This window comes from Zalophus californianus, chromosome 16, assembly GCF_009762305.2.
Source record: "Zalophus californianus isolate mZalCal1 chromosome 16, mZalCal1.pri.v2, whole genome shotgun sequence".
Classification (NCBI taxonomy): domain Eukaryota; kingdom Metazoa; phylum Chordata; class Mammalia; order Carnivora; family Otariidae; genus Zalophus; species Zalophus californianus.
In genome coordinates, this window is record NC_045610.1 from 27,450,356 (window position 1) to 27,475,691 (window position 25,336).

Genomic DNA, 25,336 nt, shown 5'->3' on the forward strand with positions numbered 1-25,336 from the left:
CCAGTACTATGTTGAATAATAGTGGTGAGGGTGGGTATCCTTGTTTTGTTCTTGACCTTAGCGGAAGGGCTCTCAGTTTTTCCCCCATGGTGTTAGCTGTGGGTTTTTCAGATATGGCCTTAATTATGTTGAGGTATGTTCCCTCTACACCTACTTTCTTGAGGGTTTTTATCCTGAATGGATGTTGTACTTTGTCCAGTGTTTTTTCTGTGTCTATTGAAATGGTCATGTTTCTTATCCTTTTTCTTACTGATGTGATGTATCACATTGATTGACTTGTGAATATTGAATCACATAGCACCCAGAAAAAAAAATCCTACTTGATTGTGGTGAATAATTTTTTTAATGTATTGTTGGATTCAGTTTGCTAGTATTTTGTTGAGGATTTTTGCATCCATGTTCATTTTTTTTTAAAGATTTATTTATTTTATTATAGAGAGTGCATGCTTTTGAGTGGTGGGAGAGGCACAGGGAGAGAATCTTCAGGCGGACTCCCCGTTGAGTGCAGAGCCGGATGGGGAGCTCCATTTCAGGATCGGATCATGACCTGAGCTGAAACCAAGAGATAGACAATGAAACCATTAGAGTCAGATGCTTAACTGACTGAGCCACCCAGGCACCCCCTGTCATTCTCTTTTTTTGTAGTGTCTTTATCTGGTTTTGGTATCAGGGTAATGATGGCCTCAGATAATGAATTTGGAAGCTATCCATCTTTCTATTTTTGGAATAGTTTGAGAATAGGTGTATTAACTTTCTAAAATGTTTGGTATAATTCACCTGTGAAGCCATTTGGTCCTGGACTTTTGTTTGTTGGGAGTTTTTTTATTACAGTTCAGTTTCTTTGCTGATAATCAATATGTTCAAATTTTCTGTTTCTTTCTGTTTCAGTTTTGGTAGGTTATATGTTTTTAGGAATTTATCCATTTCTTCTTGGTTGCTCAATTTTTTGGCATATGGTTTTTCATAATCTCTTACAGTTGTATTTATGTGGCGTTTATTGTTATTTCTCTTCTCTTGTTTGTGATTTTATTTTATGTATGTGTTGTATGTATGTATTTATCTTAAGTAGGCTCAACACCCAACGTGGGGCTTGAAGTCACGACCCTGGGATCAAGAGTCGCATGTACTACTGACTGAACCAGCCAGGTGCCCCTGGTGATTTTATTTATTTGGGTTTTTTTCTCTTGTTTTCTTGATAAGTCTTGATAAATCTGAGAGAGAGTCTGATTAGAGGTTTATCAATTTTATGATTTAAAGAATCAGCTGCTCATTTCATTCATCTGATCTGTTTTTTAGTTTCTATGTAATTTATTTCTAATCTTTATTATTTCCTTCCTTTTGCTGGTTTTTTAGGCTTTGTTTGTTCTTTTTCTAGCTCCTTTAGGTGTAAGGTTAGGTTGTTTGAGATTTTCCTTGCTTCTTGAGATAGGTCTGTATTGCTATAAGGTTCTTCCTAGAACCGCTTTTGCTGTGTCCCAGAGGTTTTGAACTGTTGTGTTTTCATTTGTTACCATGAACTTTTTAATTTCTTCTTTTATTTCCTGGTTGATCCATTCATTGTTTAGTTGCATATTCTTTAACCTCCATGTATTTGTGCTCTTTCCAGATTTTTTCTTTTGGTTGACTTCAAGTTTCATAGCATTCTGGTCAGAAAAGATGCTTGCTATGACTTTGATCTTCTGGAATTTTTTGAGGCTTGTTTTGTGGTCTAGTATGTGATCTGTTCTGGGGAATGTTCCATGTGCACTTGACAAGAATATTCTGTTTTAGGATGGAATGTTCAGAATATCTCTTAAATCCCTCTTGTTCAGTGTGTCATTCAAGGCCATTGTTTCCTTTTTGATTTTCTGTTTGGATGATTTGTCCATTGATGTAAGTGGAGTGTTAAAGTCCTCTTGGTATTATTATCCATTAGTTCCTTTATTTCTGTTATTAACTGTTTCATGTATTTAGGTGCTCTTATGTTGGGTGCATAAATATTTATAATAGTTATATCTGCTTGTTGGCTTGTCCCCTTTATTATATAGTGTCATTCTTTGTCTCTTATTACAGTTTTTGTTTTGTTTTGTTTTTTATCGAGAGAAAGAGAGAGAGAGTCTGACGCAGGGCTCAGTGTCTCAACCCAGGGCTCTGTCTCTTGACCCTAAGATCATGACCTTCATGACCTCATGAAGAGTCAGACACTTAAGCATTTGAGCCACCCAGGCTCCCCTACAGTCTTTGTTTTAAAGTTTATTTTGTGTGCTACAAGTATTGCTACTCTAGTTTTCTTTTGACATCCATTTACATGATGAACATTTCTCCATCCCTTCACTTTAAAAAGTTATTTATTTATTTGAGAGAGAGTGAGTGCAGGGGGAAGGGGCAGAGGGAGATGGAGTGAGAGGATTTTTTTTTTTTTTAAGATTTTTATATATTTATTTGAGAGAGACACCATGACCAGGGGAGAGGGGCAGAGGGAGAGGGAGAAGCAGATTCCCACTGAGTAGGGAACCCAACATGGGGCTCTATCCCAGGACCCTGAGATCATGGCTTGAGCCAAAGGCAGACGCTTAACCAACTGAGCCACCCAGGCGCCCCTGGAGAGTCTTAAGGGACTCTGCACTGAGTGCAGAGCCTGACGTGAGGCTTGATCTCACAACCCTGAGATCATGACCTGAGCCGAAACCAGGAGTTGGACACTTAACCAACTGCGTCACCCAGGTGCTCCTCCATCCCCACACTTGAAATATGCAGGTTTCTCTAGGTTAAGATGAGTCCTTTGTAGGCAGCATATAAATGGTTCTTGTTTTTTATCCATTCTGTCACCCTGTTTCTTTTGATTGGAGTGTTTAGTCCATTTATAGTCAAAGTAGTTATTGATATATTTTTATTACTTGTTTTAAGGTTGTTTCTCAAGATTTTTTCTGCTCTTTCTGTCATGGTTTTCTGGTTTTCTTCAGTGATATATTTGGATTTCTTTCTTTGCATATTAACAGTTTTTGATTTGTGGTTACCATTAGGTTTGTATATAACATCTGCATATAGCAGTGTATATTAAGTTCATGATCATTTAAGTTTGAAGGCATTCTTTACTCCTCCCCATGTTTTAGGTATATGGTGTCATATTTACATCCTTTTATTTTGTGATTTCCTTGACTGATTTTTTACAGAAATGTTCATTTTTACTGCTTTTGTGTTTTCTAACTTCATACTGTCACTTTCAGTCTTTCCTTTTTACTCAAAGAGTCGCCTTTAATATTTCTTGCAGGGCCTTTACTGGTTATGAACTCTTTCAGTTTTTGTTTGGGAAACTCTTTATCTCTCCTTCTTTTCTGAATTCTGGATATAGTATTCTTTGTTGCATATTTTTCCCATTCAGCACTTTGAAGATATTGGGCCACTTCTTTCTGGCATGGAAAGTTTCTGCTTAAAAATCTGTTGACGGCCTTATGGGGTTTCCTTTGTATGTCACTGTCTTCTTTTGGCTTCCTGCCTTTTTTTTTTTTTAATTAATTTATTTGAGAGAGAGTGAGTGAGTGCGTGAACGGGAGGAGAGGCAGAGGGAGAGGGAGAGAGAGAGAATTGCCAGAAGACTCCATGCTGAGCCCGGAGCCTGGCACGGAGCTGGATGCCAGCACCATGAGATTATGACCTGAGCCTAAATCAAGAGTTGGTTGCTCAACTCACTGAGCCACCCAGACACCCTTGGCTTGTTGCTTTTAATATTTTTTCTTTATTACTGTATTTTGCCATTTTATTTTTTTTTAAATATTTATTTTTTTTGTCAGAGCTAGAAAGCACGAACAGGGGGAGCAGTAGGCAGAGGGAGAAGCAGGCTCCCCGCTGAGCAAGGATGCTGATGCAGAACTCGATCCCAGGACCCTGGGATCATGACCTTGAGCCAAAGGCAGATGTTTAACTGACTGAGCCACCCAGGTGTCCCTGTATTTTGCCATTTTAATTATAATATATCTTGGTGTGGATATGTTTTTGTTGATTTTGTTGGGAGTTCTCTGTGCCCCTGGTCTGCAAATCTGATTTCTTCCCCCAATTAGGGAAGTTTTTAGCTATTATTTCTTCAGATAAATTCTCTGCTCCCTTTTCTCTATGTTCTTCTTCTAGGATTCCTGTAATACGAATGTTACTATGTTTGGTGGAGTCACTGAGTTCCCTGTTTCTGTTCTTGTTTTGCATAATTATTTTTTCTCTTTTGTTAAGTTTGATTACTTTCTGTTACTCTCTCTTCTCGGTCATTAATTCGTTCTTCTGCTTCTTCCAGCCTATTCATTCTATCAGATTCCATCAGGAATGTTTCTCATTTCATTTACTGAGCCCTTTATCTCTGCTGTTGTTCCTTATCTCTGTTCCTTATCATCAGTGGTCTCACTGATGTCCTCCATTCTTTTCTCAAGTCCAGTGAGTGTACTTTTATGATCATTGCTTTAAATTCTACAACAGGCTTGTTACTTATATCTGTTTCGCTTACATCTCTGGCTGTGTCATGTTTTTTCATTTAGGACAAATTCCACTCTCTTAATTCTCATTTTGTCTGTCTCTGCCTGTTTCTCTGTGTTAGGAAGGTCAGCTGTGTCTCCTGTTCTTGAGGTAATGGCCTTATGAAGAAGAGGTCCTGTAATGCCCTGCTCTGTGGTGTCGCCTGTTCCCTAGGGCGTGGTGCTTTCATGAGTATCTCCATTGTGTACTGCATCCACTCTGCTGTTGTGTCATGGATGCTTGCCTTCAGGCCAGTTGTCTGCAGATGCTTTCTTTGTCTATTGTGGGTAGTGTTAGGTCCCTGGCCTGAATGTGGCATGTTTTAACTAGGTATGCTCTGGTCCACTTGTGAAATGAGACCTGTTGCCACCACCACTGGAACTGAGGCCTGGCAAGACTCCACAGTCAGGAGGCATGGTGTGGGCAGGTCTTTGGGTTGGTCTTCTTGGACTGAGGGAAGCATGACTGGGAAGGATGGTTCTTCTGGAGCACTAAGGTAGGGGGCTTGGTGTAAGCAAGCTAGGTGATGAGTGTTGGTGCTGTACTGGTTCCTACAGGTGGCTTTCTGTTTATGCTGAGGGGCTGGAGAAGGAAATGACACCAGCCAGTTTCTTTCTTCCTGGAGGGGTCACTCAATGAATGCTGCCTATCTGCGACAGGCACTGAGATGAGCAAATAACTTCCCCATTGTGTGCACCCCACTGTGTACCTCGGTGTTTCTATGCTGTATGTCCATGGGCTGTTTGCCTGCCTTCTCTCCCAAGGGCAGTCCCAGTGCCCCAATGCCTTCCGGGCTCTATCCCTTCCCAGTCAGCTGACCTTTAGAACTTTAGGCTTTAAGCCCACTGGTTGCAAGAACTCACAAAATTGGGCCCTTCTCACTTTCTTTCTTTTTTTTTTTTTTTTAAGATTTTATTTATTTATTTATTTGAGAGAGAGAGAGAGAGAGAGAGAAAGCGCACAAGCAGGCAGAGGGAGAAGCAGGCTCCCCACAGAGCGGGGAGTCTGACGCAGGGCTCAATCCCAGGACCCTGGGATCATCACCTGAGCCTAAGGCAGATGCTTAATGACTGGGCCACCCAGGCCACCCCCCGCCACTTTCTAAGTCAATTGCTATGAGGATGTCTTCCCCGTGTGGGCTCCCCTGTGTGATAGTCTGTTTCTCACCCTTTTGTACAACTGCTACTCCCTCCCCATCACAGAGACCATGATCTGTTTCTCTCCCAAACTGCAACTACCTTTTTCTGTACCTCTAATCTACCTTTGGTTGTGGACTTTGTTCTGCCAATCTTCAGGTTGAGCTCTAGGATACTGAGGATGATTTGATAGTTATCTAGTGGTATCCATGGGATAGGCAAACCGAGGGTCTTCCAATCCTCCACTATCTTCCTTTGACCTGTGCTCTTGTCTTTTCTTCTTAAAGAGTCTTTTGCCAAGCGGAAGTTTTTAATATTTCAACAGTGTTTTATAGTTTTCAGAGTATATGTTTAACACCTCTTTTGTTAAATCATTTCTAAGTATTATTTTTATACTATTATACTATTAATTTTTAATTTTTTAGAAATTCCCTTTTGGATTGTTCTTTGCAAGTATGTGGAAATTCAGTTGAGTTTTGTGTTCTGCAACCTTGCCAGTTCATTTTTTAGTTCTAATCGTTTTTTAGTGAATTTTTAAAGTTTTTCTGTATACAATATGGCTTCTGTAAACAGACTTAGTTTTACTTACTGGATGCTTTTTTTTTTTTAAGATTTATTTATTTAGAGAGCACATGTGTGCGTGTGGGTTGAGGGAGAGTGAGAGAGAGAATCTTAAGCAGACTGTGCTGAGCGGGGAACCATGTGTGGGGCTCAGTCCTACAACCCTGAGATCATGGCCTGAGTGGAAATCAAGAGTTGGACACTTAACCAACTGAGCCATCCAGGCTCCCCCTTACTAGATGCTTTTTATTTCTTTTCTAAGTTCACTGGCTAGAGTGTCCAATAGAATGTTGACTTGAACTGCTGGGAGTGGACATGTTTGTCTTGTTCCTGATCTTAGAGGGAAGCTACACCATTAAGTGTGGTGTTAACTGTGGGTTTTCTGTAGATGCTCTTTATCTGGTTGAGGAAGTTCCCTTCTATTTCTGGTTAGTTGAATGTTTTTATTGTGAAAGTGTGTTGGATTTTGTCAAATTATCTTTGTCTATCATCTAAATATATTAAACTCAGCATCTATTCAGATGATTGTGTAGTTTTTCTTTATTCTATTAGCATGATATATTAGCTGATTTTTGGATTTTAAACCAACTTTGCATTCCCGAGGTAAATCCCACTCTGCCATGATGTGTAATTCTTTTTATCTTTTTCGGGATTCCATTTGAGAGTATTTTTTTATGCTGTATATTTCTCTGTGGCTGTTTTTCAGCCTGGTTCCTCCTCTAGGGAAAATCTGAGTCAGAACTCTGAAGCTAGACTGAGGACAAAGGTGTGCTAATTTCTCCTGTTAGTAGTTGAACCAGTGGAGGTGGGGGAGTTAGAGACTGTACCCTGAGATCTTCTCAGCTTGTCTTCTCATGCCTAGGACCTCTGTTTATGAGTGAATTGGGGCATACTGATTCAGGCCCCAGTATTCTCAGTGTGCTACACCCAAGGGTGGAGCCTTGGGTCTGGATGGAAGAAAGGTATCCTCCTACTTGACCACATTTACCTGACCTTAGTCTCAGCATCTGTTAGCTAGGGGCAGGATGAGAAATGCTGATGTTTTACCCTTCTGGAAATATAGCCCTTCTTTTGGGAGGCCTATGTTCTTGGCTGTACCAGTCCAGAGTGGAATTTCTGTATCACTGAATTGGGAGGGGAAGAAAGAGCAAGTAGTCCCTGTTTAAGTACCTCAGACTCACTGTTTTTACCAGATTTTAGCACATTTTCTTGATGAATTTTTTCATTTGCTGTATGTTCTTATAACCATTTCCAGAGACTGTGGATGACTGTTTTAAAAGTAATTTTTACTGGCATCAATGGAGCAGGTCTGCAGAGTTCCAAGCTGGGAATTGATCTTGTGACTTCTTTAAATACCCCAAACTAGCACTGATTAGTGCTGTTCCATATAGTACTTTGTCATTACAATAAGGTAATAGTGGGTTGCCTGGCTGGCTCAGTTGGTAGAGCATGTGACTCTTGATCTCAGGGTTTTGGGTTCGAGCTCCACACTGGGCATAGAGCTTACTTTAAATAAATAAGTAAATAAAAAAATTTAAATTAAAAATAAAAGAAGGTAATAGTGTTTTTTGATAGGAGAGACTTTGAAAACTTTGGTAGGAGGTAATACCCTCTTTCTGAAATATCATTTTAAGATAATCTTTTAAGATTTTATTTATCTGAGATAGAGAGGGAGCATGAGCAGGGGGAAGGGCAGAGAGAGAAGGAGAAGCAGACTCCCCATTGAGCAGGGAGCCTGATGCGGGTCTCCATCCCAAGACTCCAAGATCATGATCTGAGCCAAAGGCAGACACCTAACTGACTGAGCCACCCAGGTGCCCCAAGAAAATAATATTTAATCATATGTAGTAATTTGATCATCTTTTTTTTAACCTTAAAAAGCTATAATTTCTTCTGCTTACAATGGTTCTCAGATTTTCTATTTTAAAAATTAAATGTTAACAACCTTAGTATTTTTAAAAGGTAGTTTGAACATGAACACTACCCATACATGTGATAATGATGAAAGTCTTTTCCTCATTTTTGTATTGAGAAATATATCCCATCTTATTTCACAGGAGAAAGCTATGCACTACTGTTATAAAATTCATTGAGGTGTGACACATAATTTTAATTGTCCCTACTCTGTAGGAATGATGAATTTTGTATATTCTTAGGTCTGGAGAAAATGATGTGGAATACAACAACATGGAATTAGAAGAGGGAGAACTTATGGAAGATGCAGCTGCTGCAGGACCACCAGGTATAGAGGCCAAGATGCATCAGCTTGCATCTTCTCTTTCCTCTTCTCTGACTGTATCATATTTTACTATATGGCAGCCCTGCTCCACATGACCCATGGTATTGAACGTGCTATATAGTGTGTGTGTGTGTGTGTGTACACATATCTTAGAGTGTATTTGAAATAGTAATAATAGCTAACATTTGGTAAGTGTTCTTATGTACCAGGCATTGTGCAAAAGCACTTCATGTGTACCTTATCTTATTAACTTATAACAGTCTGTGAGATAGATTTTAATATTGCCTGCTTTTTATAGCTATACAGATTGGTAGAGAAATTAAGCACCTTGCTGTCATTCACAATTAAGTAAATGAAAGAGAAGGATTAGAGTTTTGGGTTTGTCTGAATCCAAAGCTCATGGTCTTCTCTACAATCATACACTATCCTTTTATGATATATAAATCTTGTTTGTATATCTAATTTGACTACAGAATAATCTGAATAGATTCATGGAATGTGACTTACAAAGGACCTTTTGTTTTTTTAAAGATTTATTTATTTGAGAGAGTATGTGTGCATATTCGTGCAGGGGGAGGAAGCAGAGGGAGCGGGAGAGAATCCCAAGCAGACTTCCTCCTGAGCACGGAGTTCGGTGTGCGGCCCAATCCCAACGATCCTGAGATCATGACCTGAGCTGAAATCAAGAGTCAGCTGTTTAACCAGCTGAGCCTCCCAGGTGCCCTACAGCGGACCTTTTGAGAGCTCATCTTATGCATGGAATAAACTTGGGTTTTTAATTGCCTAGATCTCATAAGTAGTTGTTGGTAGAGCCAGACTAGAACTTCACATTATCTTTTTCTTGTATTGCTTTTTGTTTTTTGTTTTGCCAGACCACACTGCTCCTGCTCCTCTTGGGATGAAGTGACTCAAATAGGCGTGTTACTTTTGTGTTCTTGGACCTGTTTTTGTTGTTGTTGTTTTGTTTTTTAAGATTTATTTACTTGACAGAGAGCAAGCACAAGTAGAGGGGAGCAGCAGGCAGTGGGGAGAGGGAGAAGCAGGCTCCCCACTGAGCAGGGAGCCCGATGTTGGGCTCAATCCCAGGACCTAGGACCATGACCCGAGCCAAAGGCCGACGCCCAACGCCTGAGCCACCCAAGCGTCCCATGGACTTGTTTAATGAAGCATGCGAATCTTTGTTAGAAGAATTATAAGCTAGCTCTGTACTGCTTCTGCTTTATTGATGTTGCCCTTGGTACAAACACTGGCATATTCTATAGCATGTTTTAGCACCTCTTAAACATTAGTCTTCAGCATCTCAACTTCCACCCATACTTCGTACTCTTCCTACTCCTCACTTTATTCTAGATGATCTCATTTATGCCTGTATTTCAATTCTATCTATATACTGATTACTCTCCAAGTTCTATCTCTAGCCTTTATTTTTCTCATGACTTCCAGATCCATGTAGCAGTCTGGTTTTTTGTTTTTTTGTTTAAGATTTTATTTGACAGAGACACAGAAAGAGAGGGAACACAGCAGGGGGAGTGGCAGAGGGAGAAGCAGGCTTCCCGCAGAGTAGGGATCCCGATGTGGGCTTGATCCCAGGACCCTGGGATCATCACCCAAGACGAAGGCAGATACTTAAGGACTGAGCCACCCAGGCGCCCCAGCAGTCTGGTTTTGATGTTGTCAGACTCAGCATCTCGCAAACAGAAATCATTATCTTTTTATGCCATCCTCCCTGTTAGTAATAGCTCATCATCTTAGTGATTGATAGTGTTATACATCTTCATCTTTTCCTCTCACTCAAACTCTGCCTTTAATACATTACCCAAATCTGTTGATTCTGCCTCCTAAACAGTGCATGGATTCATTTGTTACTTCCCATTCCTTTGCCATTCCTAGTCTAGGCCACTGTCTTTCAAAACAGCCTCCCATCTGGGTTCCTTGTATCCATTATTGTTCCCTTCCATTCTTTTTCCCACAGCGTGAGTTCAGGATGAGTTGTTTTTTTTTTTCCTTCAAATTTATATCTGATCATGTCACTTCTCTACTTTAAAACTCTTTATTGGATTCCATTTACTTTAGGATAAAGTCCAGACTTGCTGATGGTATAGAAGGCCTTTCATATGGTGGTTCTACTCACTTCTTTAGCTTCACCTCTCTCGCACTCCCCTGTGTCATTTTTTAGCCCAGAGGAAAGAAATGTGCTTCCCCTCAAATGTGCTTCCTAACATGTTCCTTCTATCTTCTCATGCTGCGTGTAGTCAACTCCTATTTCTTCTTCACTTTAGTTGTATTTTATTCCTGGAAGCCCTCCTCAACTGTGTGCCCTATGTATCTTTTTCTGCTCTCTCAAGTTAACCTATTAGAATATATATTAAACAATATTGTAATTACTTATGTAGCTGCCTATTTTCCCTTTTATCGCTGGGCTCCATGAAGCTCTGTGCCAAGAAATAATATGCATCTTAATTTTGTATCCCTGGCATTTAACACAATATAATAAGGGATCATTTAATATTTTTCAGATAAATATTGAAGGAATACACTTTATTTATGTTTTAAGATTTTATTTATTTATTTGTCAGAGAGAGAGAAGAGCTCTCCCCGCTGAGCGGGGAGCCCGATGCTGGACTCGATCCCAGGACCCCGGGATCATGACCTGAGCCAAAGGCAGTTACTTCACCAACTGAGCCACCCAGGCACCCTGAATACACTTCATTTTACTAAGTGGTGTTGAGTATAGTTTTCAGAGTTTTATTTTATTTTATTTTTTTTTAAAGATTTTATTTATTTATTTGAGAGAGAGAATGAAAGAGAGAGAAAGGTCAGAGGGAGAAGCAGGCTCCCTGCTGAGCAGGGAGCCCGATGTGGGACTCGATCCCGGGACTCCAGGATCATGACCTGAGCTGAAGGCAGTCGCTTAACCAACTGAGCCACCCAGGCGCCCCAGAGTTTTAAATAGCATAGAAAAATTCAGAAGCTATCTTGTATAAAAGGGAAGATGGATGTACTGAGTCAAGGTTACTAAATATTTTTCAACCTTGCAGGTATTTTTTCTTCGTTAAATCTATCATTTCCTGGGAGCCTGGGTGGCTCAGTTGGTTAAGCAACTGCTTTCGGCCCAGGTCATGATCCTGGAGTCCCGGGATCGAGTCCCATATCAGGCTCCCTGCTCGGCGGGGAGTCTGCTTCTCCCTCTGACCCTCTTCCCTCTCGTGCTCTCTATCTCTCATTCTCTCTCTCTCAAATAAATAAATAAAATCTTTAAAAAAAATAAATCTATCATTTCCTCTCTTAAACTGTATTATAGGGAAATTCTGATATGAAATATTTTTACACATACAGGGTAGTGGATAAACAAAATGTTATATTTTTTCAATTTCTTCATCCACCAAATATTTACTGGCTACTTAACTGGAACTGTATACTGTTTTACTATCCAGAGCTATAGTATTGAATAAAAAGACATCTCTGTTTTCATGATGCTTATGTTCTGTAATTCCAAAATTGTAATTTATTAGTTCAGTAGTTTTTGAGGACCTATTATAATCCAGACACTAAATTGTGGGTGCTGAGGATACAGTAGTGAATCATACCCTGTTAATTTTTATTACGTGCTTTTGGGAATTTTAAATATTTGTAGACATTTGTTGAATGCCTATATCAAGATTTCTGGAAAATACAATGAAAAAGACTTACTCTTAAGTAATTTATAATCTAAAGGTGAATTAATGTTTGAACAGATAGCTAAGACATGTAAGACAGTACACATACAAAAGAATTGCAAATTTCTTTAGATATCGCCTTCTCAGGAGGTGGAACGTAACTCCCTACCCCTAAAGGCTATGCTTAGTGACTTGCTTCCAATATAATACAGTCTAGAAAGGGAAAAAGTAACTTTGTACCAGAGAAACCTGGTAAACATTATTTTAGCCAGGTTATCAGATTTAACATCATCCATGTTGTCATGTTGATAGCAGGTACCCTTGATATGATGTGTTGAGAATGGTACTTTACGTCTGTGGTGTTGTCCTCCCAAAACCCATAAACACAGTCTAACCATGAGAAAAACACCACATGAATCCCAGTTGAGGGACATCTTACAAAATATCTGACCAGTACTTTCAAAACTGTCAAGGTCATCAAAAGCAAGAAAATTCTAAGGAACTGCCCCAGATGAGAGGAACCTAAGTAGAAATGATGTAATTTGATGGTCTGGATGGGACCCTGGGACACAAGTACATTAGGGAAAGATTAATGAAATCTGAATAAAGTACAGAATTTATTAGTTAATGATAACATGCCAATATTAGTTCATTAGTAGTGATAAATGTACCGTAGTGATGAAAGCTGTTGACAGTGGGTAAAGTGGATCGTGGGATTTACAGGAATGCTCTGAATTATCTTTGCACCTTTTCTATAAACCTAAAACTTGTAAAATGAAAAGTTTTAATATATAAAGAAGAAAATAAAAGCTGAATTAAGGGTGAGGTGGGGCTGAGTGTGGAATGATTTATTGTTATGTTAATTATGGAAGGTCCATTTCAAGCCTGTTGTGATTCATATTTCAGAGCCATACTATCATCTAAAGAATTATGTCAATTAAGATGTTAAGTTGTCCATTAAGTAGAATATCTTTCTTACACAGAATCTTGGTATGAAGTAAAATAATATTTACTTAATTTCCTTGTATAGGTTGTTTTAAATAAGGCTATAACTTGAAATAATGATTCAGGTTCCTCTTCCCTCAAGAATTGCTTATTCAGTTATTTTGGTTTAGTTACAAGAAAAACTTATGCTTAAAATTATGTGCTGAAGGGTGCCTGGGTGGCTCAGTTGATTAAGCGACTGCCTTCGGATCAGGTCATGATCCTGGAGTCCCCGGATCGAGTCCCACGTTGGGCTCCCTGCTCAGCAGGGAGTCTGCTTCTCCCTCTGGCCTTCTTCCCTCTCATGCTCTCTCTCTACCATTCTCTCTCGCTCTCAATAAATAAATAAAATCTTTAAAAAAAAATTATGTGCTGAAAAAGTATTCTAAATAAAAAGTGTCAGGGCACCTGGGTGGCTCAGTTGGTTAAGCGACTGCCTTCAGCTCAGGTCATGATCCTGGAGTCCCGGGATCGAGTCCCACAACGGGCTTCCTGCTCCGTGGGGAGTCAGCTTCTCCCTCTGACCCTCCCCTCTCTCGTGCTCTCTCTCTCTCTCAAATAAATAAAAATTTAAAGAAATAAAAAGTATCATTCTTTTTTTTTTTAAGATTTTGACAGAGAAAGAGAGTGCGCGCGTGCGCGTACAGCAGGGGGAGAGGCGGAGAGGGAGAAGCAGGCTGTGAGCTGAGCAGGAGCTCCATGCGGGTCTCTATCCCAGGACCCTGGGAGCATGACCTGAGCCAAAGGCAGATGCTTAACCAACTGAGCCACCCAGGTGCCTGCAAAAAGTATCATTCTAATCTAGAACATTAGCTAAATATCTGTTTTATATTTGCCTCACATGTGTGATTTATGAAACCTAATACTTGATAACTAAAAGATTCTAGCAATATAACACACTTGTAAATTGACAGTGTGTAGGTTATTACAACATTTGTTACTTATTTCAGGTTAAGGATTTTTTTCTTAAGATTTTTATCTATCTATCTATCTATCTATCTATCTATCTATCTATCTATCTATCTATCGAGAGAGAGAGACAGCACAAGCAGGGGGAGCGGCAGGCAGAAGGAGAAGCAGGCTCTTCGCTGAGCAGGGAGCCTGATGCGGGACTCATTCCCAGGAGTCTGGGATCATGACCTGAGCTGAAGGCAGACACTTAACTGACTGAGCCACCTGGGCATCCCCAGGTTAAGAATTTTTAAGGTTACTTGTTCCAATAATGTTCAAAGAATGCCCACTAGGTATCAGGCATTGTTGTTCACTAGGATTATGAGATGAATGAGCATCATCTCCAAAATGAGAATGTAGCACTAGTCATTACAGAACTTTGTGATTATAGATGTAAATACAGGGTGACACCAAAAATAGAACAGCTTGTTAGGAGTGCGTGAAAAGGCTTTAGAAAGGGAGTGATGCTTGATTTTGTTCTTGAAAGAAGAGCTAAGAGTTCATTAGAGGAGCAGGGAAATGAAATAAGAGAGCAAAGGCATTCCAAGGAAAAGATGCAGCACCGTTCTTTTAGGAAACTTCTTTCTTTAGGAAACTTCAAATAATTGAGACTTATATGCGGGCAGGCCAATGTGAGATTGGTAAGCAAGAAGCAAAACCAGGTAATGGAAAGTCTCATTTGCTAGGCTAAGGATTTTGGACTTTATTCTGTGGAACCATTAAAGGTCTTTAAAAGAAACATGGTTAGATTTGGTTACATAGTGGAAGATGAATCAAAAGACAAGATCAGTTAGAAAACTACTGAAATGTTTCAGGAGGGAAAATTATGAGGGCCTAACCTAAGGCAATAGCAGTAGGGGTGGAGATGAAATTTGTTGAAAGATGTTAAAGAATTTATAGGACTTGGGAATCTAACTGGATGGGATGGATTTGGTGGATATGTGGGGATGATTCCTTAAGGTTTCTAGGTTAGGCTGTGCACTTACATAAGATAGTCTAGGAGTAGAACGTAATATATTCAGTTTGATCAGTGTTGATTTTGAGAGACCTGTGGGACAATCATGTGTTGATCTCTAGACCCATAATATCTAACTGCTTAGAAGATCTCAGGTGTGTAGTCTGTTCTAGAAAGATGCATTGATTTTTTTTCTTTTCAAAAAACATAACTTTTATTAATCAGTAAATTAAAAATTTCTAAAACTTTCCATAGTATATAAAGAACTTCTGTAAATCAATAAGAAAAAGATAAGACTACCTCCTAGGGAAAAAAAGGGACAAAAGACTGGAATAGACACTTCACAGAAGAGGCTATACAGATGGCCAGTGCACATTTTAAAAAGTACTCAAACTCTTTTATCAGAGAAATGCAAGTTGATGATGTGTCTCAGTGTGGAGCTCTTGAGTTTATTTATCTTACATAGAGTTTGTTGAGCGGAGCTTTTTGGATGTGTTAGATTAACATTTTTCGTCATACGCTGGAAATTTTCAACCATTTTTCTTTCATCTGTACACTCTCTTTGCTCTTCTGTGACTCCCATTATATATATGTTGGTACATTTGATGAGATCCCACAGATCTCTGAGGCTCGTTTTTCTTTATTTTTTTGGGGAAGTGCCAAATAAAAATCAATAAAATGCCATTGCACACCCATTGTAGCAGCTAATATATAAAAATATTTTTTAAGGGGCGTCTGGGTGGCTCAGTTGTTAGGTGTCTGCCTTCGGCTCAGGTCATGATCCCAGGGTCCCAGGGTCCCAGGATCGAGCCCCACATCGGGCTCCCTGCTCGGCGGGAAGCCTGCTTCTCCCTCTCTCACTCCCCCTGCTTGTGTTCCCTCTCACTGTGTCTCTCTCTGTCAAATAAATGAATAAAATCTTTAAAAAAATATATTTTTTAAACTGGCAATACTAAATGTTGCAAGCATGTAGAGAGATGGAAACTCTCATGCCTTGCCAGTATGTAATTTATAACAATGTAATTTATAACAAATGTAAATTATAACAAAAGATGGGAAAAAGCTGGTTTAGGACTAGACGGTGTAGGACCTTGAATGTCATGCTACTGCATACAGGCGCTATGATAAAATGAAGAACTTGGGTAGATCAGTGCAACATTTTAGCAGGGGCTTGGCTCAGGAGGTGAGGAACCTGTAACTGATTCATTTGCTTTTTTATGAGGTGTTTTATATTGTTTTCATGTGACCTTCAAGAGCAGTTAATCTCCTTAGAATTTCAGTAGCTTTATTCTTAGCAGCTAAAAACTAGAAGCAACCTAAATTCTTTCCACATAGAATAAAGAAAGAAATGGGGATATATTATACTGGGATGCCACACAGCAAGAATGAAAATGAATAAACTGCTCCATACAGCAGTATAGATGAATCTCCTGAACATAATGTTGAACAAAGAAGCAGGATATTAGAGCACATACTGTATCATTTCATTTATATAAAGTTCAAAAACAGGCAAAATTATGGTGTTTAACTCAGGATGAAGGTTACCTTTGGAGAGGAAGGTTAGTGAGCAATTTTAGGAGACATGGGGGGATTTGGGGGCACTATTAATTTGTGAGCATTTATTAGGCCGTACACTTTTTATGAGACAGACAGACCTACACAACACACCCAGAACGATGCAATATCAGCTCTGAGAAAGGAAAACTGAAATCGATGCTCAAGTTTTTGATGCCTTTGGGTAGTGAGTAGAAAGGTTGCGAACATGGGAGGGAGGGAGTAGCCAAAGGGCATAAACCACAAAAGAAAGGAGTTTTTGTTTTGGTGAAGGCCTCGAAGAGCATTGAGAAATTGAAGAGTGCTAGTGTTAAATGGGTCCACTTATTGTGGAAAAATGGGCAGCTTCTATTTCTAAAGAAGAACCAGGTATCAGGGCAGTAGATACAGTACACAGGGCTACTAAGTACCTTATCCAGTTAGAACCACCTGGGCAGCTTTTTTTTTTTTTTTTTAAGAAAAAGATCCTAGGTTCCACTCCCGTAATCTTACTCAGGCATTTGTGGTAGAGCTAGCAATCTGTAATGTTTAAAACTCCTCTCAAATGTAGCCTATTTAGAAACTTCCTAGTAAAGGAAAAGGGTTAAGACTGTTTCAAGGTGGAGAGGGGATAGTTTTCTGCTTTTTTTTTTTTAAAGGTTCAGCTTTTTCTTGAACACGTTACAGAGGTTTAGTCAGACCAAAGCCCATGTCATCATCAGACTCAGACTCTTCTTTCTTTGCTTCCACTTTTTTTTTTTCTTCTATCCACAACTATATTTTATTCCTGTTGCAGATAGTTTTTTGTTGGTTTTGTTTTGTTTTTTATTCCAGTTCTTTGCTTCTACTTTCTTTTCCTCAGCTGGGGCAGCAGGGATAAGAGGGGCTGGAACCTCCTGGTGTCCTGGTGTCCACCAGCCCCTGGCGATTCAAATGAGGTTCCTGATATGACTTTGGCCTGGGCCTTTGCAAACAAGCCTGGCCAGAAAGGTTCAACATTTATACCAGCTGCTTTAAGGAGGACATTGATCTTATCCTCTATGGCTGTTACCTCATCATTGTTGCAGGATGAGTGCTAAGTAGATGCAGGTGAGCTCCTGAGCTGGAGGCCGTGGTGCAGGTGAATGCTGAGTGTTGCTGCCAGGCACGATGCTAGTCACCAAATGAAGTGAGAGCCTCACTCCAAGGCCTGCCTTGGATGCAGTGAGCACCTTTGTAGCAGTTGAGGAAAAGGAGAGTTTTCTGCTATTTTTTAAAAGGAGTTGCAGGAGGTACTGAGTCTGGAAAGAAAAATTTGCAGTAGGATGATATCCTTAGAAGAGGAAGAGGAAGAAGTTGGGAAAGGTGAGGATGTGAATACAGATGAAACACATATAAGTAAATAATTGGCTTGAAGCTTCTGAATAATTGGAATTTTTCTCCTAAGTTACTTCCTTTTAGATCTTTTTGAAACATTCATGAATAATCAGAACCTGATTATTTTGTGTTATTTTTATATTATCTATTTTAAGACTTTAACCACCATTTCCATACCTAATATTTGGTAGGTGTTGTACTAGGCACTAGAGAAAAGTCAAATGGTTTCTTTAGCTTAAGAAGCTTAGCCCAATATAGGTGATACAGATATGACATTGCTCATAGGTGTCTATCTGTCCATCAGTCATTAACAAGTTTCAGTCTGAAAACTCCTCAAGAAAATTACTGTTTTGGTGTCTAGTTCCTTGGGATTTGTGGTATCATGGAGATTTGTCTTTCTTTCAAGACCCCTGGGTTATAGGACATATTCTCGTTTTCTTCTCCCTCATCCCCCTGATTGCATATATTGTGTATGCTACTGCCTTTTTATTTCTAGGGCTAAGGATGGGGTTGAGGGTTCCTCCTCAATTCTGGATAGTAATGAGGCCAGTGCTTAGTCACTATGCTTGTGTTCACCTCTCTGGCAATCTGGTTTCTCCTTTCTGCTTCTCATCATGTTGACACACCAACTCCTAAAAGATAGGTCCATAGACAAGTACTCAAACAACACTAACCAATTTACTTTTTCTTTTAATTAAATTTGTGCAAATTTGTAGCATGCATGTTCTACATCTGTATTTCTTTTGCAGGTAGTAACCATGGCTATGTGGGTGCCAGTAGCAGAATGTCAAGAAGAGCACATTTATGCTCTGCTGCTACCAGTAGTTTATTAGACATTGATCCATTAATTTTAATACATTTGTTGGACCTTAAGGACCGGAATAGTATGGAAAATTTGTGGGGCTTACAGCCTCGCCCACCTGCTTCACTTTTGCAATCCACAGGTAAAATATTAACAATAATTTCACTTTTTTCTGTGATTCTTGAAAACAACTCTTGATTTTAATCCAAGTGTCTCATTTAAGTGTTGGAACACAGGACATTTCTGTAGCAAATTGATTTCTCATTTATGTCATAAAATTGACATTTATATTAATCATATTAATTTTTTGGTCATTGTTCAGTGGTGTTTTGTGCAATAATGTCATAATGCCTGTTAGAATGTTTGTATATAATTTGACATTTAGATTGTGTCTGATTCAGTTTGATTTGTGTGAAATACAGTTGTCCTCTTTGTGAATGGACTTAGAGTTTTGCATGAATACCCTGACTTCTAAGTGGAACTGTGTCTAAATTGAATATAGAAAAAGATGGTTTCATGCTTTGAAATTCTGTAGCCTAAAAATATATACCAATTAGCATTAGTGTTTTATTTGCAAAGGTTATTTGTTAGAAATTATATCTGCGTTACTGTAATACGATGTATATACACACACATTAGATGTATAGTCAAACCTGGACTTTTTGAAACTCTTAGGCATAGTCATTTTGAACAGCTAAGGATTTACCTTTAAATGCCACATTTTAAAAACGATTTTTTAGAAAACTTTCTAATATATACTCAATATTTTCCTTCTTAAATAATAGTATTACACAAATCAAATATCAGTGATTTAGAACAGTGATTTTGATGCTTCTTTAAAGCAGCAAAAATCATTTTTCAAAGTCTGAGGCAGAGCTTCAGTGTAGAAAACACAGAGCTGCTCTAGTGGGGGCAATAATCTCAGAGCCTGGATTATTTAGGCCTCTTCTTTGTAAAGTATACTTCCTGGAAGTCTGGGTCCTTAATTTGAAAGACGGTCTTCAGTCATGTTATGAAATACTTGCCTTTTATCTGTGATCCAAGTACATTTTGTATTTGTACTTTTATAAAATTTATTACATTGTCTATAATTTTACATTATTCTTCTGAGGTATTTTTATTGTAGAAAATTTAGAAAATACAGAAAATTACAAAGAAAATAAAATCACACATGGTTCTTGTGATCAACAAAGAAATAGCTTTTTTTTTTTTAAGATTTTATTTTTCGTAATCTTTACACCAAACATGGGGCTCAAACTCACAACCCTGAGATTAGGAGTCAAATGCTCTACCAACTAAGCCAACCAGGCACCCCAAGAAGTAGCTTTAAAAAAAAAAAGTTAACACCTTGACAAAGGTTTTGCTTAAATTATAACGTGTTATTTACAAAGATAGTGAAACAGAGAAGTTGTGGTTCTGCACATGTACATTGGTTTAACCTTTATGAAGGAACTTCTTTTTTTTTAAGTAGAGGAAGAGAAAATGCATGTGCACGCAAGTGGGGGCAGAGCAGAGGGAGAAGGCGAGAATCTCAAGTAGACTCCATGTCCAGCATGGAGCCTGTGTGGGGCTCAGTCTCACAACCCTGAGATCATGACCTGAGCCAAAATCAAGTCAGACGCAGCTGAGTGACTGAGGCGCCCCTGAAGGAAATTTTTGCACTAGGTTTAAAATACCTCTGTCCTTTAATCCCGTAACTTTACTTCTAGGAGTATATCCCAAAGAGAAAACAGAGTTGTTTGAAAATATCCAACAATACAGTTATGTCTAAAATATTCTAGTTTAGGGGCACCCGGGTGGCTCGGTCGTTAAGCGTCTGCCTTCGGCTCAGGTCGTGATCCTGGAGTCTTGGGATCGAGCCCTACATCGGGCTCCCTGCTCAGCGGGAAGCCTGCTTCTCCCTCTCCCACTCCCCCTGCTTGTGTTGCCTCTCTAGCTGTCTCTTTCTCTCTCTCTGTCAAGTAGAAAATCTTTAAAAAAAGTTTTCACCATTAAGTATGATGTTAGCTATAGGTTTCTCATAGCTATTCTTTATCAAGTCGAAGATGTTTTCCTCCATTCCTAGTTTACTAAGAGTTGTTTTTTTTTAAATTCATGAATGGATATTAGATTTTGTCAAATGCTTTTTCTGCATCTATTGATATGATATGGTGGATTACATTTATTGATTTTTGAATGTCAGACCAGCCTTGCATACTTGGGATAAATCCCACTTAGTTGTGGTATATAATTCTTTTTATACCTGGTTAGATTCAATTTGCTGAGGATTTTAATATCTCTGTTCATGAGAGATGCTAGTCTGTAGTTTTCTTGTAATATCTTTGGTTTTGATACTAGAATAATGCCTTGTAGATTGAGTTTGGAAGTACGCCCTCTACTTCTGTTTTTGGAGATAATAGTGGATATAGGCCTCTTCATACTGTCTATTTCTTCTTTGATTTTTGGCAGATTGTCTTCCAAGGTACTGGTCCATTACATCTAGATTATCAAAAATTTGTTGGCATAGAGTTGTTCATAGTATTCCTTTATTTTCCTCTAATTCTTTTTTTCAGTACATACTGAGTGAACCCATTATGTATCAGACTCACTGCAAGTTCACGTTCTTAACCACCCTACTGTAAAAAGGAGTATTTTAAGAGGCATCAGCGTTATGAATGATGGATGATATAGTTGAACCAGATTTTATGGTACATGTAGTAGTAAGCAGATATAGAAAGTCAGGTGAGGTTATTCTGTGGAAGGTGTTGCATGCTAGCCTGAGGAATGATGCATAGTGGGCATTGGGGAGCCATTGTTGCAGTTTAGGAGTGGTTTGATTCAAGCTGCTTTTAGAAAGCTGGCAGTGCCCAGAAAACTATCAGAAATGGAAGTTTAAGGAGGGTATTATTGTAAAAGTTTATTTCAGTGGTTCTTAGTATGAGAGAGCAAATTCATACATTTCTGGGTATTTTCTCAGTCATCATACGCTCAAAAATATGTGGATCTGAGGTAAGGTCTTCAGAATCTTCTGACATTATAGAAGTTCCACTTAACCTCTAAGGAATACAGTAATCTACTCTATATATAATTAAGATTTTACTTGTAGCATGGCAGTGGTAATATTTGGAATCTCATGAAGTTAGAGTTAGAGGCTTGGCAACTGAATAGAATGTGGTAAGGAGGACTCTGAAGAAGCTTAGATGACCAGAATGGTGGTAGCATTGATAGATACTGATGTCTGGAGAAGCTTTAGAGAACTGTCAATCTTGAAGGCCATAACTGAATGATATGAAAGGATTGTTACAGACAAGACTCAATTCTAATTAACTTTGTAACCTGGCACATTCAGGAATGCTTATTTTCAGTGCAGTATTGAATTGTCAGGTTCTTGTGGTATAAGATCTCATTACACTTTCCTGTCTTGGCAGTTATCACATGGTACTAAAATTATTTTTCACTTTTCCAGCCAGACTGTGAGCTTTGTGAGGGCAAAGACCAAGGGTTCATCTTACTTGCTGTCGTATTCCCTGCCCAGCACAATGCCTAGCATTTGAAACAGGCTCAGTAGTTATCTATCAGATTAAGGAGGCTTGATTAATTTTTTTTTATTTTTCCCATCTGGGATTTTTACTTTTTAAAATCCTTGTCAGTTTCTAGTAATAATAAACTGAACCATGTGGGTTAATACAGATTTTCATATTTAAGTCCATGTAGATGTGGGGTGCAAGATTTTATTAGCAAAACATTTTGAATATTTTGTGCCATAAGTTGTTTTGCCTGAAATACAAAGATCACTAAGATATAATCTCCACCATAAGTTGTTCACAGTCTGTATGTTTGTCTTCCTTACTGTAACAAGTGGTAAGTGCTGCAATAGAAGTATACTCTAAGTACTATACAAAAATTAGGTAAGAATTGATTTGGAAGAAGAGATGCCTCTCTTGGTGGTTTAGGTGCCTGAAGGAGTAGACATTTCAGATTTCCTCTGGTTTGGGTTAACAGAGAGAGAAGGGGATAGGACATGTGTAATGTATAGGAGTGGAATGTGGCATTGCCTGTGTATTACAGAGTTGCGAGTAATACCAAAACATTGGGATATATTTGGGGTAGAGGTAGAAGATAGAGCCACTGAGAGACAGGGGCCTCAGGTAATGGGCGATGCTGGTGCTTTCGTGAATGATTTTAAGCAGGAAAGTAATATCTGATTCGGGCTTTAGAAAACATTTCTGACATCTTGGTGGAAAGGGGTTGGATGGGGACTACACCACAGAATGCTTTCATAAACAGAGTTTTTTGAGCCTGGTGACAACCCTGTTAGGAGTATATTATTGTCTTCATTTTATAAATAAATAATGGACTCAGAAGTTGGTGGACTTCTACATAGTTACAGCAACTAAATGGTAGATCTGAGACCAAATCCTGAGTTTCTAAAATCTCAACTTACGTCATTTATAGAAAATTCTTTTTATGTGCGCTTGGGTGGCTCAGTCAGTTAAGTGTCTGACTCTCGATTTTGGCCAGGTCATGGGATCGAGCCCCATGTCAAGCTCTGTGCTGAGCGTGGAGCTTGCTTAAGATTCTCTCTCTCCCTCTGCCCCTCCCCCCCAATAAAATAAAATGAAGATAAAAATAGAATTTAGTTACCTCAGAGGATTGATACGAGAGAATTAAATGACTTAATTCAGTAAGCTCCTTATGGATGTTTCTTAAATAAACAAAGATAATAAAATCTATTAAGATAGAAGACTTTCCCAGAAGACTTTTGGCTGGAAGTGAGTCATGTACCCTCCCTAAACACTGTCAGAGGAATGACCCATATGCCCTGAGGCCAGAGGAGGGATCTAACCTCCTTGAGCACATTGCTGCCTACCACCTGACACCTGAACACAATCTGAGTCCTTTTGGCAAGTTAGAAGTGGGGGAATGGCTGTTGAACACACTATAATATCTACTTTTTACTTACGGTACTTCCTTTTTTATGGTAGAAGGTTGTTGCAATATGTAGGCAAGTTCAGTTGTCTAGTTAGTGTCTATTGGTCCCCCATTTTTTGTTTGTAGGGCTTGGTTTCTTTCTGCTTTGAGTCAGTCATAACATTCTTTGATACTCAAAATAGCCTCTCCTTTTAATATTTGCGGGGTGGGGGGTGGGTTGAAAAACAGCTACTTTCTCTGGGAAGAGAGAAAACATTGTTACTTTAGAGACTGCAAAGACTCAGTGACAGGAAACTATTCTTTTATGATGTTCCATGGCACTTAATAGCTGGACAACTTTTTAAACTTAGTTGGAATATATGTATTTGTACATACTATGTATAGCAGATTTGACTGTTTGGCTTCTGGGTTATTTTCATTTTTTCAATTATGAAGATAATAAAAGCTCAGTGTAGGAAATTTGAGAAAAATGGAGAAGTATAAAGAAGAAAGCATAGGCAGTAGGGCAGCTTTTTTAAACTTTTAGAATTAAATAACTAATTCAGATTTGAGTGGTTATCATGCGAACCAGATTCTAACTCTGAAGGTGTGAATACAGTCAGGGTGCTTGTCGCTCTCTTTACTGTCATTAATGGAATTTAATGCGTGCTTTTATTATTAATACCACCTAAAGCACTTAAGCTTTTTTACACATCAAGTCTGCATATGTTGACATTATCATGAATGGAACATGACTTGTAACTTTCTCTCTAAAGCATCATATTCTCGAAAAGATAAAGACCAAAGGAAGCAGCAGGCCATGTGGCGAGTTCCCTCTGATTTAAAGATGCTAAAAAGACTCAAAACTCAGATGGCTGAAGTTCAATGTATGAAAACTGATGTAAAGAATACACTTTCAGAAATCAAAAGCAGCAATGCTGCTTCTGGAGACATGCAGGCAAGCCTTTTTTCTGTTGACCAGGCAGCTCTGGCTGCTTGTGGAGCCGAAAACTCTGGCAGATTACAGGATTTGGGAATGGAGCTCTTGGCAAAGTCATCAGTTGCTGGTTACATACGAAACTGTAAGTGGATCCTTTAATGTCATTTCTCTGTGTGTCATTTGGGAAGCTAGAGAGTGGGTTATTTTCAGAATAATAATATTTAAACGTCTTTCTTACAATGAAGTAAGACTATATATACAGCCTTTTCTCCCATTCAAAACTGTATATTTTCTACTGTATAGAGCTAACATTTCTTGATTGCATATTCCGTGCTGGGCAATAAACAAGACAAAATCCTTAACCCCTTGGATCTTGCTTTTATATATTCATGTGGTGGGAATCGGACATTAAAATGTGTAGACAAGTAAAGATAATTTCAGTTAGTAAAAAGTCCTGTGAAGGAAACAACAGAGGAATGGGATGGGAATATGAGTGTGCTGCTTAGGTTAGGGTGGTAGGAGAAGGTCTCTGAGGAGGCAGCATTTGAACTGAAATCTAAAGGTTGAGAAGGTGGCAGCCATGCAAAGATCTGTGGGACATGTTGTTCTGGGTAAACAGAACAGAAAATGCAAAGTCACTGATAAAGTATTTGCTGTTCTGCATGTTTGAAAGCTCAAAGGAATACCAATATGGTTTAATATGGTGAACAAAGCAGTGGGGAGAACACTAGGAGATAAGTCAGAGGGGTAGGCAGGGTCTGTATCAGGTATGGACGTGTAAGACCTGGATAAGGAGTTTGAGTTTTATTCTGATTTTAGGAGGAATCTCTAGAGAATAAAAATGGGGGGCGGGGGAG

General features: G+C 38.9%; 1 protein-coding gene and 1 pseudogene across 5 annotated transcripts in view; one reads left to right on the forward strand and one right to left on the reverse strand.

Annotated features, from left to right (window-relative positions):
* Positions 1-25,336, forward strand: part of TRIM37 (tripartite motif containing 37) — a 135,160-nt gene that overhangs the window by 73,536 nt on the left and 36,288 nt on the right. For all 5 annotated transcript variants that reach the window (XM_027625303.2, XM_027625301.2, XM_027625299.1 and 2 more), the window contains 3 exons: positions 8,330-8,415; positions 18,597-18,791; positions 24,316-24,621. In XM_027625303.2, coding sequence (XP_027481104.1) covers positions 8,330-8,415; positions 18,597-18,791; positions 24,316-24,621 — 587 coding nt within the window. The remainder of the gene's footprint in view (positions 1-8,329; positions 8,416-18,596; positions 18,792-24,315; positions 24,622-25,336) is intronic.
* LOC113939809 lies at positions 17,173-18,463 on the reverse strand (annotated as a pseudogene).